The sequence below is a fragment of the Aplysia californica genome, unplaced genomic scaffold (genome assembly GCF_000002075.1).
Source record: "Aplysia californica isolate F4 #8 unplaced genomic scaffold, AplCal3.0 scaffold00057, whole genome shotgun sequence".
NCBI lineage: Eukaryota > Metazoa > Mollusca > Gastropoda > Aplysiida > Aplysiidae > Aplysia > Aplysia californica.
Genome location: NW_004797327.1, coordinates 729173 through 743534, shown reverse-complemented (window position 1 = coordinate 743534; position 14362 = coordinate 729173). Strand labels below are relative to the sequence as shown.

At 37.8% G+C, this 14362-nt stretch overlaps 1 protein-coding gene across 1 annotated transcript in view; it reads right to left on the bottom strand.

The window, feature by feature from the left end:
* The window catches only part of LOC101851177, an 18531-nt gene extending 4689 nt beyond the window's left edge, over positions 1 to 13842 (bottom strand). Inside the window, exons 1-2 of the mRNA XM_005093051.3 lie at positions 13499 to 13842; positions 2800 to 2932 (exon numbers count right to left, since the gene is read on the bottom strand). Coding sequence (XP_005093108.1) covers positions 2800 to 2932; positions 13499 to 13610 — 245 coding nt within the window. The 5' untranslated portion in view covers positions 13611 to 13842. The remainder of the gene's footprint in view (positions 1 to 2799; positions 2933 to 13498) is intronic.
* Positions 13843 to 14362: the final 520 nt, after the last annotated feature.

Genomic DNA, 14362 nt, shown 5'->3' with positions numbered 1-14362 from the left:
AGAGAGAGAGAGAGAGAGAGAAAGAGAAGGGAGAGAATGACAGCCATAATGCCTCAACAAAACTGAGTGACATAATGCCCGGCATAGGATTTGAACCCGGGTAGCAAGCGTTGTAAACCAACTTGACTATACGCCTGGTTCTAAAGTTACGTGCTGCGACAGGACGATGTAATGTATAATGTGTACATATTATTTAGGTTGAAAACAGACTCAGGAATAATATGGGGTGTGGACGCATTTTGTGAATATGTCTGAAACTCAGGTTAGCTCAATGTGTATCGTACGTTTGGTGCCACATAGAACAAACAAGCGTATAGCTAGAGAACGACAACTAAAGCCATTAGCCGATATTTATAGTAACAGCCATCTTGTTTGACGTCATTGATGGATTCCCACTTTGTCAGTCATGGTGGCAACACGACTGCTGGACGGCAGCCTGCCGACTCAGATTATTTTCTTTGCAGAACTGTTCGGTTCGGTTGTCTGCAATTGTGCAGCACACTTCTTCCACCCAGATTGATTTAGATTCTGTACCCTACGTAAACTGAAAAGAAGAAGACTAAGAGCAGGCCTACGTACGAAAGCAAGTTCAAACAAAGTTCAACGACACAGCGGAAATGATCGCCGTTTCGATCCGGATAGTTTCTTTCAAAGTTTTGTAAGCACAAGAAATTAAGCACTTGCAAGAGATTAGACTTAACAGGACGCTGAGCTGCAAATGGAGGAGATCTGATTCGAGACTTCAAGGTTTGCAAATGAATACTGTGCCGAGCAAAAGCAGTATTCTAGGGGGACCCGCTGGAAAGACTCAAAGAGGGAAGCTTGAAAGCTGCCCGTGCAAACCGCTCGCTACGCAAAATCATCACTCTTTATTAGAATCACGATCAGATGACGCGGCTGGCATCCCCCTTGCGAGGTCAAACAAGATGGCGGCTATAATAAATATCTGCCAATGGCGTTTAGGTGTCGTTCTCTAGCGGAGAATGTTATCATCGATAAAACGACATTCCATGGTTATATAATTGCATTTCTTAGCACAGTTGAAGCCTATGCAACGTTCAACGTTGACTTTTTGGGGGGACGTTCTTTTTACAAGACAGGCAATACGAGGTGCATTAATTGTCTTTAGATAAGAGTGGGAGACTTCTCACGACCTGCATGCTTGCTCGAAGGTTTTGTTGATGCAAGGAAAGTAAGCTCGTTTGGATAAATGATTCCCCCCCCCCCCCCCCCCGAATGTCAAAGAAACACGACAAAGAGAATAAAAGCATCGTAACAAGCTATTATTCATAACTGAACACCCCCACACATACTAGTAAATCAAAAGTTAATATGTTAGGCATGGTGGTGAGATCAGTCTCTCGCCAAGATAATGAGATCCGAGTAACAGGTATGTTTCCGCCCAGTTAGGCAATTTTCATTGATTTTTGTTTTTTGGCTCAAATCCGTTTATGTCCATACAAAAAAAAACATGTGTCCAAGTGGATTTTACTGAAAAATATTCATTAAAAGCACAACATATTATGTCATGTTTTCAGTTTTCAAGGACTCTTTAGCTAATGGAGTTACCAAACTATGACGGTCATTTTCTCACTAGTTTCACCCCTGAAACTAGGCGACTTCAACTCCTTCAATCGCAAATACATTGACTTCTATTCATAATAGAAGCGGTTTTTTTCCACTGAAAGCAAAACAAACGAATAAGCTTTCAGATAGTACCAATAACCCAACATGCCCAAAAAATTTGACGAGTGCCTCATTCCACAGTGTCGTGACACATATTATGTGAAAAGTATGAATATGATAAACCCAACCTTAGTGCTAACGTTATGTTTATTCTATTTCTCCAGGGAAGTTGGTAAACCAATAATTACCACGGACAAAGACTAGGCAGCTACGCTCAACCCTAACCATAGGGCCATTAAGTAAACCTAATCCCTTGACACAAACAGAGTTGTGTTTATTCAAAGGGAATATCCCCACTCATCTGTTTACTTTTGTCATGTAAAGAAATTCGTGACATCTAAAGGCAAAATCAGCTTCTTTATTTTATAGTATCTCTGCCCAAATAATTATACTTTTCACTAACGCCTTTGACAGGATTTGGAATAACAATAATCGAAAAAAATAATATCAGTCACTTTGGAGCAGGAAGCGCAATTGCCTACCTGGAAGCAAAAATAGTACATGGGTCCAATCACCAACAGGTACTGATGTGTTGATTCTTTTTGGGTTACTTGCTATTGGGGCGTATCTGTATCTCATGGGGTGAACTTGTTTTTGCCCAAGTAGAAAGGTTTTAGTCTTTAAAGGGGTTCGAAAGATGTACACGAAACATTGTGCCCTACAGGCAAAGGGAAAATGGTGCTACAAAATATTTACACGTACATAGTATTATCATTTATTCCACATATCACATAGTAACAATATTACTGACAAGTTTGATAAGGTTTGAAAGAAGCACGCATGTAACCTATCAACCTGTATTGTTTATTACGACATTTGGAGTAAAACTAATTCAGAAAAAGCGTGTATGGATTGGCCTCACAAAATCCCCTTCTTTCCATTTCCCTGCCTCTCCCCACCCCCGCCCAACGCCACACACACACACATACAAACACAGACACACCCAAACACACACACACACACACACACACACACACACACACACACACACACACACATACACATACACACTCACACACACACAACACACACGCATACATAAATAGATATGCATTAAAGACAAAAAACAAATCTAAGAAAAATCCCATGATTGCAGATGTGAACAGTGTTTACCTGCAGCAATGCACGCCATCCACAGTGCAGACACACGTGTAACAGCCTAACACCAGGTCTTGACCAACGGTCAGCAGGCGCCGAATGAGGGGGACAGGTGTTTGGCAAAAGTGTATCACTCTGTTAAAATACGCTGTGGGAGACAAACACCATTTCAACTTAGTTAAAAAATTGCCAACGCAAAGTTCAGGCACATTTGGTGACTTAATGTATTATCATGTTGTTACATAAATTTAGCGCCCACCTAAACACAAAAAATACCATTTCAAAGGTGGAGGTCTTTGGCTAATTGTAAGATTGAACAGACGATGCTGGTAGTCCTCTTGAGTCTTATTTTAAGAAAACCTAAAACAAGCCAAGATTCAGAGGACGCTGGTTCTGTGGATAAGAAACAACTTAAGGTTGAACGTTTGGGAGTTACTAAAATTTAAAAATTTTCCTCACAACTGACGGGCTTATATCTTAAAATATTTAAGAAATGTATGAGATGTGTTACAGAGTATGCGCCTATCATTCATTTTGATGCTGCAACGTTGACTGAGAGTGGGACCTCTGCTCGACGTTCACCACCAAGTGAAGCAAAGAAAGTGAACCGGGAGCTCTGAAAATGTGAGGAACTCAAATTGTTAATAAAATAATGCTTCTGTAGAGGATCAGTCCGGGGTAGCTTACGTTGTGTAACTGAAATACTCTGTGTGCTGAAGAAGACTTTATGATTTAATCAGCTGTGTATACCAATTTTGTATTGTTTTTTTTTTCTTATTACGCTAGAGAGACAAAGTGCATCTTATTGTATCTATGTTTTGTCACTGTTACACCTATTATATGGTATGTTATATTATGATTTCTGTTGCACGTTATTTAGTTTATTCCGTCATTGATGTTTCTTCAGTGCGCTTCCAACTGTTTCCTAGCCCCACCTCTACGTTAGGGGTATATTCTTAATCTTCTATGTTCAACTAAAAGCTGACTGCTGAGACAGATGCATGCAGCAATCTATAACTGTTTTTATAATTTCGTTTTCAAAGTTATAGCTCACTCAAAATCCCAAGTAAACTTTGAAAGTCTACGCTTCAAAACATGTTGGACCTTCTAATTTAAGGTCCTTTTCATGGATCATAGAATCACATGAGTTAAAGTCTCAAAAACTCGTAAAAATCCAAACATTAAAATTGGTAAGTTAGAGATTCGAATTAAAGACACCTTCGCTCTAGACCAACGTGATCCCACTGCAGCTATTACCGGTAACGTTATGTACTGGGCAAACTTGGATAGCTAGTGGATGTGGTGGTTAGAGTGCCTAATGCATATTTATATTCAAGAGTCAACCTTTCAGAATCTAAGCAAAAAACTCACCGAACTCAATCAAGTGTGATACCAATCCAAGTGTCTTGTCTGAGTGGGGTACAGCCTTTCAGTCATAGGCCAAGCACAAAACTAAATAGGAAAGGGTGTAGCCAACCATCAACGATTACGTAACCCTTCTGAAGTAACAACAAATTAAATGTTATTCAGTGTAGGCGTACAAACATACACTGACCTAATTCTCTTTGCAGAACCACTTAATCATGAGAATTGTCTGACATTTCCGAAATGTAAATGCCAGCGCGATGCTCATCCAAGAGCGAACTCTAAAAATAGGATATGTCTTTGCGTACAGCTCAATCAGATCATGCACCAGTTCGCTGAAAGATTATAGTGTACACTCTGAAGTGTTGCTGTTGCTGTTGTTATTGCCCGATTCTGTTGCTGTTATATTTGTGATTTTTGTTGCTGCTCTGATTGTTATTGTTCTTGTTCTTGCTGTTTCACAGCCTTTTGTTGTTGATGTAGTTCTGTAGAACGAGAACGTTATTGTTGTTGCTTCAACTAACGCAATTTTAAATTCCCAGAAAATGATATTACAGTAAGAAAGACGAGGCGGCTGCTCATGTGAGCGATATGTTATTCCAAAACTCGAACTTCTTTGTGACAATTGTCTGCTGTCTCTCAGCAGACAAATTATGATAATATGCTTCCCAGACTATCATCTGATACTGTTTTGAGATAAAAAGACTGAATAGATGTAGATAATAAAATACACCAGAAGATTATGTTTCTGAGATTACAATACTTATAAATCGTTTATCATAAACTGGCGATGATCTATAACATCAAAGAAGTAAGGGAAGTTATAAAACTTGCTACCTGAGTAGATAGGTTGGTAAAGGGAGAAAAGAAACGAAAATAATAGAAGACAATTTGAAATACCACTCAACTCCCTGCAGGTAGCGTGAGTAAATTTCCTTTTCTTAGAGTGGTGTGCGTATGTGCTTTAAACATAATGCAGTTAGGTGATTAAACCTTCTAATGGCTTCGCTTGTAACGTTTAAAGAGAATTTTTTTGGGGAGGATTTTCTTATATTTACTTCAATAATAACGGTAACGATTTTTTTGGTTGAAAATACGAAGAGGCTGAAACAGTTAACATCGCTTAAAAACGTTTTTGGAATGATTGTACCTGTTTTTCACCACTTTGACACACGTTTAGCAGGCAGTCTACACTGAAAAATACCACACGAGTATAAACAGTCTGAGCGCTTTACATTGATGACTTGATCACTGCGCATCAAGGTTCTCTCGTGGTTACGGTGTTCGCCTCTCATTCAATAGGTCCTGAAATGGGAACCTGACAGGGACGGACAATTTTCTTCTCTAAAAATTTTCTCTCTTCCCCTCCGTTCCTGCTATCTGACTTTATTCTGTCGTCTGCGTTTGTCTCCATAGACTGCCCCCCTCCCCCACTTTGACCCCTGCTCTGGGCTCCTGACTCTTTCTGCTGCCGTTCTACGGCTACTCCGTAGCTTCTCAGTGCTGTCTTTCAGACACACCCCTGATCGTAGGGTAGGAAAGATCTGAAACATAGCGTTCTCGAATAAAGGTGAAAAAGTGTTGGAGGTCCCGTTTGAAAGTTTGACGCGTTAAAGATCACTTGGTTTTCCTAAAATCAATAAGACCCGGGAAAATACAAAACTGAAACTGAAAATCCGTAAAGGGGGAGGGGGGTGGGGGTGGGGGCTGGTTTTAAAGTTGACGGTTTTGGACCAGTTTATGGTATCTGGACGTTTTACGTATTATGATACGTCAACTGCATGTAAATCTAAAATTTAGTAAAATTGCTTACTCTTTGCGATGCAATCATCATCTTTCAGGTTTTCTCTCCTTCAACTTTTATTATGCTATTATGTAACAAAATGTCGGTTTTTTTTTCTCAAAACTTCAATTTTTGGAAGTTTTTTTTCATTTCTATTTGATTCCAGAAAAATTTTCAGGGCTTGATATTCACACTATAACCGAACTTTATACAGGTGGAGAGGCAAATAAATGCTTTCATAATGAATTACATGAACGGTTATGTACTAGAATTCAGAGGCATGAAGGGGTAAGTCAGTTATCCTTCTCAAACTTTTTTCCATTCAAGATATCCAAGATCCCAAGTGTATAACATTTTGTATTGAGTATATCTATCAATGCACCAAATTTGATTGGTTGGTAAATAAAAAATTCTTTTTACTTTTATGAAAGGTGTTATCAACTTAAACAAAAAAAAAATAAAGTTACATTGTAAAGATATTTCCCTGTTATACCTCACTGCTAAAAGGCTTTATCTAAAAGGTCATAGTTACCGAGATAAGTTTATAACCCCCCCCCCCCCCCCCCACCTTTAATATGTGCTGCGCCATCATAATATTATGGCTGTATTCAGTTTCGAGTGCTATAAAGCACTTAAGTACGTACCAAAAACAAAATAACAACAAAAACAAAAAATGAACGAAAAACCCAAAAATAGCAAAAACACAAAAACAAACAAACAAACAAATTGACTTCATTCATACAATATCAAATTAATTATTCCACAATAATAGAGAAAACCGGTTCAACCCCATGAAGAAGAACTTTCTCAACCATACCTTAATTAAATACGTAAGAACAGCAATAAAAATATTACTTACCAACTCCTACTAAAACATTATAACTAAGACTTAAATAAATGAGTTTTGAGAAAACACGTAAAAGTATAAGGATTTGTTATTTCTCTGAGATCCTGGGGCCAGGAGTTCCAATTTCTAAGGCCACAAAATGAGAAACTATTTTCATCAAAATATCTTAATTTCATCACATGGGCTCTATATTTTGTTGCGTCTGTGAAAGAACGTAACTTACGGGATTGAGCAAAAGGTATTAAAAGCTCAGGCATATGATGGAGCTTTATTGTTGAGACATTTTTAACAGATTGTAGAAACTTTATATTGGATTTTTTTTGTCCACACCAGAGCAAAGACTAATCATTTTCAATGCAGGATCTTTCTGCTTTCTCTTCTGTACCAGCCTTGCGGTGTTATTTTGGGCCATTCGCAATTTCCTCATTCTCTCACATGAGATACCAGACAGAACAGAATTGCCATAGTCACGTATGACAAAACAGCAGAGACAGAGAGCATGCACGCAATATCAGTTGACAAAAGGTGCCTCATTTTATTGCTTCTTCTAAGAATAAATATTAATGAGGAAACCGGCTGAGTGGGCATACTGATACAGAGAAATAATTGCAAAATAAAGGAATCCCCTCGGAAGTCAAAATAATACACTTTGTCTGAAAGGCAGAAAGCATAAACGTAACAAAAAATGCTAGTTTGGTTGAATGCAGGTGTGTTAAAACAAACTTTGTTGTCTTGCAGCTTAACAGCATTGTGTTTATCCCTAGAATCTATATTGGCGAATAATAAACGTAAAACAAATTGATCTGGCGAACTCTACGGATAAATCATTTCACCCAAATTCCAGTGACATACAAAAAGCAACCCCAGATGGTGGGAACACACATGGAATGTTGTTTTCAATTATGTGTGAATATACGTAAGACTGATTTCACGGGTACATAATTATATTATAGTGAGCCCGTAGTCGAAAAAGGCTTGATATGCTATTGAACTACTGACGCCTCAATGACAGCAAGACATTAAACAATCACCAGTCTTTTATGTACCTAAAAGATAATAACAATGCTATAAAACTCTTTTTTCCTGCTAGAATAACACTTACTGCTTAAAGTACCTCCGCAAACATATAATCATTAATAAGTCGCCCCCTTCCTCATCCAACTTTTCCTTTACCTATTAAAACGCCCTCCCCCCACCCAACGATTAAAATATATGCAATACAAAAGCGCACAAACACGAACTTATATTCAGAACAAACAAACAAACAAACAAACACACACACACATAGACAAACAGCAATTCACACACACAGATATTCAAAAACATGAACATTGCTGCTGCTGCAAAAACATGAACATTGCTGCTGCTGCTGCTGCTACTACTACTACTACAACTACTACTACTACTACTACTACTACTACTACTACTACTACTACTACTACTACTGCTCTACCACTCACTATCAAAATTATCATTTTCTCCTAATTAACTCTTTCCGTCTAAAGTCTATTATTATACTGACATTTTTCGCACATTCTACATACAGATGTAGATCTAGTTCAACACGAGCAAAAAACGACAATCAAACCATTTGGTATGTTATTATATGAACAAAAATTAGAACGTAGAAGCAACTTAACTATTCCCGTGTTGTAAGCAAAACTGAGATGCAAGCGTTTGTTTCATTTTGAGACTGTTGATGGGAATGTCTTCTCCCAAATTTCATGGTATTATCTATATTGTACACCAGGTCAAATTCTTTCACTGTCGAGTGCCAACTTTCCATTTTTAATTATGCCTTTCTTGGATTTAAAAAAAAAGTTTACATAATATTATGACCACTGTAACAGTAAGCAACGTAGTCTTTCTTATGTAATAAGAAGTATTTTGTCTCAATCGTTTTGATTTCAAAGATTACATATATGGATAGATAGATAGATAGATAGATAGATAAATAGATTGATGGATAAATGGATAGATAGATAGATAGACACATAGATATAACATAATAAATAAACATATATATATGTACATATATGTATATATATATATATATATATATATATATATATATATATATATATATATATATATATATATATATACATATATATATACAGAGAGAGAGAGAGAGATAGAGAGACAAACGGGGGGATAAAATATGTGTATAAGTGGCCAGGGTGCAAATGTGTGTGTATGACCGGGGGGTGGGGGTGTGTAGGTGTGGGTGTGTTTTTGTGTTGTGCGTGTGTGGGTGTGTATGTGTGTTTGTAAGTATGTATGTGTGCGTATGTGGGTGTGTGTGTTTGTGTTTTTAAAAATGAGAAAGAGAGTGGGAGAGCGAGAGAGGGAGGCAGAAAAAAAGATCGATAGATCGATAGATCGGTATATAGATCGATAGATAGATAGACACATACATACATACATACATGCATACATACATACATACATACATACATACATACATACATAGATACATACATACATAGATACATAGATACATACATACATACATACATACATACATACATACATACATACATACATACATACACACATACACACATACATACAAACATACATACATACATACATACATACATTCATACATACATACATACATAAATGCGAAGATACATAGCTTTAAAAATAGAGAGAAAGAGAGAGAGAAAGAGACAGATAGACAAAAACAGAGAGAGAGAGAAGGAGAGAGAAAGAGAGAGAGAGAGAGAGAGAGAGAGAGAGAGAGAGAGAGGGGGAGAAATGGTTGTGATGTCTCTGTCTTCCGTAGTTATATTCCTCACAAACTATCCCGCGAAAATGCAACACCTTCAACTAGAAAAAGACATAGCCCAAATTTTTCTTCGGACCATGATGTCTTGATATATCTATTATTATTGTTCTCATTAAATGTGCAAAATTATTGTCCCTGTCACGTCAAACTGAAACATTACAATGGTTACAAAATTCGGGATATTGAAGGTATGCCGTATTGCTCAATTCTCATGGACGTGAGTTCTAGACAATCAAGAACAATATTAAAAAGAGAAAAAAACAGAAACGTGATTCATAAGGAGAATGCTCAAAATATCATGTACAGATAAAGAAGATAAACCAAGCATTGCTTGAAATAGCAACCATGAAAATATCACTCCTCGAAATAATAAGGAAGCCGCAGATGGAATTCAAGGAGCAAGCATACAGAAAAAAAGGTTTGGAAGAACTAAATAATAATGTCAGTGCAATTGAATGGATGAAAAGAAGAGTAGGCCAACACACAAATTGGGATTATTCATGAAATCTTAGTCCTATTGATATCTCAAGTGTTCGCTCTTCGTTATCGGGATCAAAGATACTAGTGGTGCATTGGTTGAGTGCAAACGACGGTAGAGAAAGTTGGTTTATGGCGATGACAAAGGGGAATCTAGATCAAAACTATTAGAACATTCACAACACAAAACATTTCAAAGTAAATTATAGAAGAAATGATGATTACGATCCCACTGAAAACAATTGAACTTGTAATGAACTTCTCACCAAAATGTTTACAAGAAAAAGAAACCCCAAACCAGTAAACTTTTATTGGTCCATTCTGAAAATCTAGTTAACAAAGCAATGAATATGCATATAGGTAAATGCATATGGATAGTGCATGATAAAGTAATATATGATTTTTAATATATTGATAAAAATTCGCGAACCGACTAGAACAATTAACAAGCCACTGTAGGCCCCAACTGTGTTAGCAACTATGTGTTTTTCTTAAGAACACGCACCCTTGACCCTGATCTGAACTCACGTTATGTTTCTTATTATACCAATTTTCTGAAAGAAGTTCACGCGGGAACGTTTATTGATGAGAACGTAATATGAGGAAGCGATAAATGCAGTTTTTTTTAATACAATTCAATTGACATAAACACTTTGAACATCCTGCTCTCACTCGAAAAATAGAAGAAAAAAACCCAACTAAGAGCAAGCAAGGCATGGATAGACACATGAAATTATTCGGAAAACCTGATTAGATGGATAACGGGGAAACACCAGTATAATAATCATAGGTTTCTTGAGAGCATTCGAGCGCAGAAATGAATGTAGAGCCATGATCGCCGATGTGTTTCAGATCTAATATCATGATGGTGATCATTGTAAGACTGAGCTCACAAACCACTTGGCAACTTTGATCATTTTAATAAATGTTAGACTAAGAGCATTACTTGCACCAGAAGGTTAACAGTAGGTCATATCTACCGGAGTTTGTGGTGCAGTTCCAAGGCACTTCATAGTTTCTCGCATAAAGCGTGGCTTCCCGTCCTGGGTATCTCAGTATACTTACAGAGAATCTGTATCCCTAAAATTCCAGCGAACCCTGAGAGGCAGGATCGAAGTAGCCCTTGTCGATATAGATGTACAAGTATAATTGTACAAGTATAATTTTTGTGGAAAGGGGGACTCAAAATTACTGTCAATCAGCTTCATGTTTTGTCCACATATAGCTTGCAGTTGAAGGCTCATTGCTTGCAAATATAATAGACCAAGTGTTTTATAGTTGGCTCATATTTAGATAGATCCTCACACGTTTACAGACACCAAAGTTGGAGATTCAGGTTGGTACATGTAGAAGTCACTTTGGTGATCGCTACGGAAGGACTGTTCTTTGTTTTATGAGTGAGGGTATAACAATATGCATATAACAATAGTTTGGGCATCATCATTGTTAACATTTTTTCATTTAATATCATATGTGTGTGTGAGTGTGTGACTCTTGGTCTGTTCGTGAGTGTAAGCATATTACATTATGTGTGTTTATTATTACAATATGTGTGTTGAAGAAAGAGCGTGGAAAGAGTATGCGTACAATAAGTGTATAATGTGTGTTTGTACATAAATATTGCTCTCCAGTCCTCTATGTTTGTCTCTTTCTCCCTTTCCGTCTTCCTCTCTCGACTGTTCAGAGTTCTGAAAGATCTGTACTTGCAGCCTGTATTATGATCATTCAAGGTCAAAGTGCACAACAAAACTGTGTAAAATATAGAACAAACCTAATAAAATAATAAACTGTTAAATAACGTGAAAAAAATGTGATAAACTCAAACCATTCGGCCGTCTTGCAACAAACACTAAAATCGGCTATAGTCAATGGTCAACGCACAGATAAATTAAAATGCAAACATGCTAATTGGTGTCGCCATCTGGTGCTGTGGGGCAAACTGCAACCTCTAAACAAGCACGACTGAAATTTGTATGATATTATTCACCGATTTAGCTTAGCTTTATATATATATATATATATATATATTAATTTCGGTAAGTGTGCCTGTGCACGTGCTTGCGTATGAGAGATCTGTGTGTGTGCTGTATTAGTGTATGTACATCTGTATGCGTGAGCGCTAGTGATCTCGCGTTAATAAGTGTATGTACGCGGGCGTGTGTGTGTGTGTGTGTGTGTGTGTGTGTGTGTGTGTGTGTGTGTGTGTGTGCGTGTGTGTATGTATGTGCGTACGTATAATATATGTATGATTGTATGTTTATATTTTTGGAGGGGAACATTTGAGTCTAAAATGAAAAAAACATTCCTTTTGACGCGATTCTGAATGTGTTGCTTACACCTTGTATTCTGCTCTAGACGGAAAAGATATTAGATAATTTTTACAAAAATAGTATTTGTAAAATGGAACGTTTCATTCTGTCTCGGCAGGACTTAAGTTGAGCGCACCAGAGACGAGCCTCATTCAATGAGAATGCCTCAGATGTGTTAACTAAAAGGCTGACTATTACACAACGATATTTATTTCACGACGCGGTGGAATCAGACGTTTGTCAATTTTTGGGCGTATGGAGTTATTGGTATCAACTGCAAGCTTGATTATATTTGCCTTGCTTTCCCTGAAAAATAATCCATCTCTCTTAAATTGAACTCGAGATTTTTTAGACTGAAGGAGGTGAGGTCCCTTGGTTTCTATGGTAAAGTAAGGGAGAAAACGGCCTTCAACGTTTGGTAATTCAAATTGCTCGAGAATCGTGAAAACGATGGAATTTCATATTTTGTGCATTAAATCAACGTTTTTTAAAAAGTAAATTTCACATGGAAATGTATTTTTATATTGGCGCGGGAGGTATTGAGCCGACTAACAAAAATTCGATAAAAATTGCCAAACTGGCGGAAAATGCTTGTTTCTTCGAATCATTATTTTGACGATCGCCTGATTTTACCACGATGCCTCACATTTTATTTTGTGCGGAAATCCCCACAGCTGTGCCGGTTCATTCATAATGAGATCATCAACAGTACAATAGGACTCGGGCACTGGGAAATGGTGTTGCAATTATCATCAATCATGTACCTTTTGCTTGGTTATCACGACTGTGCAATTAATACAAAAAAAAACACATACCAAAACTGAAAGGGGACTGAAAAAAAAAAATTCTATGGACGAACTATTTGCTACTTCCCTGCCCTCCCCTCCCCCCAAGAAAAGACAACAACAATATCAACAACAGCACCACCACCAACAAAAGCAACAACAACAGCACAATAAAAGCAACAGCAGCAGCTACAACAACAGCAAAAACTGCGACAACAACAGCAACAAAAGCAATAACAGCAGCAACAGAAACAACAACAGTAACACAGTAGCAATAGTAACAACAATCAAGAGCACTGATGAATACTTAATTTTTTAAAGACAAATCGTAATGCTTTCGGATCGTATACTTACAAGAGTAAGCAGAGAGTAGTGGATGACGCAAACACTCGATTTCCTCTCCTTTACTAACAGCACATGTGAACAGCGAAGCGAGTAGGAATGCACACATGAAAACACCCTTCATGATTTGGCACGGCAATAATAATGTGGTGAGTATAAAATTATTGTTAGTGTTTGGTAAAATCTCAGTGTCTCTGATCAGCTGGGCTCCCGGCGTTGCTTTGTAAACAAACTTGCAGAAGAAACGAACTCACTTTTCATATTTCGAATCCTCAACTTTTATAAAGAAGACGAGGGCAAAAACTACACTGAGTGGGACAACAGAAAAACACAGCTCTGCTCAGTGAGGTTGAAGTGGCGAAGCTATAATGAGCAATGTGGAAATTCTATCTGGGCGGGTGTGTCGTGGGTGGGGAGCTGTCCACAAGGTGATGGCGTCTCATCTATGGTCTACGAGAGAGGGAGAGGAGAGAGAGAGAGCGAGAGAGAGAGAGAGAGAGAGAGAGAGGGAGAGGAGAGAGAGAGAGAGAAAGAGAGAGAGAGGGGGAGGTAAAAGGCTAGAACAGCAGATTCTGAGAGAAATAGAGAGACTATGGAAAATGAAACATAATGAGTGCATCAGTGAGAATGAGATAGAGAAAGAGAAGTGGAGAGAGGAGGAGTAATTGTTTTGTTTTTTTAGTATAGGGTTTTACGGCGCTCGCAACTGTATAAAGTCATATGAGCGCGCTGGACACACCTAATACTTTTTCGTTGGTACGAAATTTTGAATTTGGCCCGAGTGGCGGCCGAAGCCTACTCTTATCGATTTTAGACCACCAAGGGATCTTTAACGTGCGCAACTTGCACACGGGCCCTCCGAGATTTTTCGCCCTT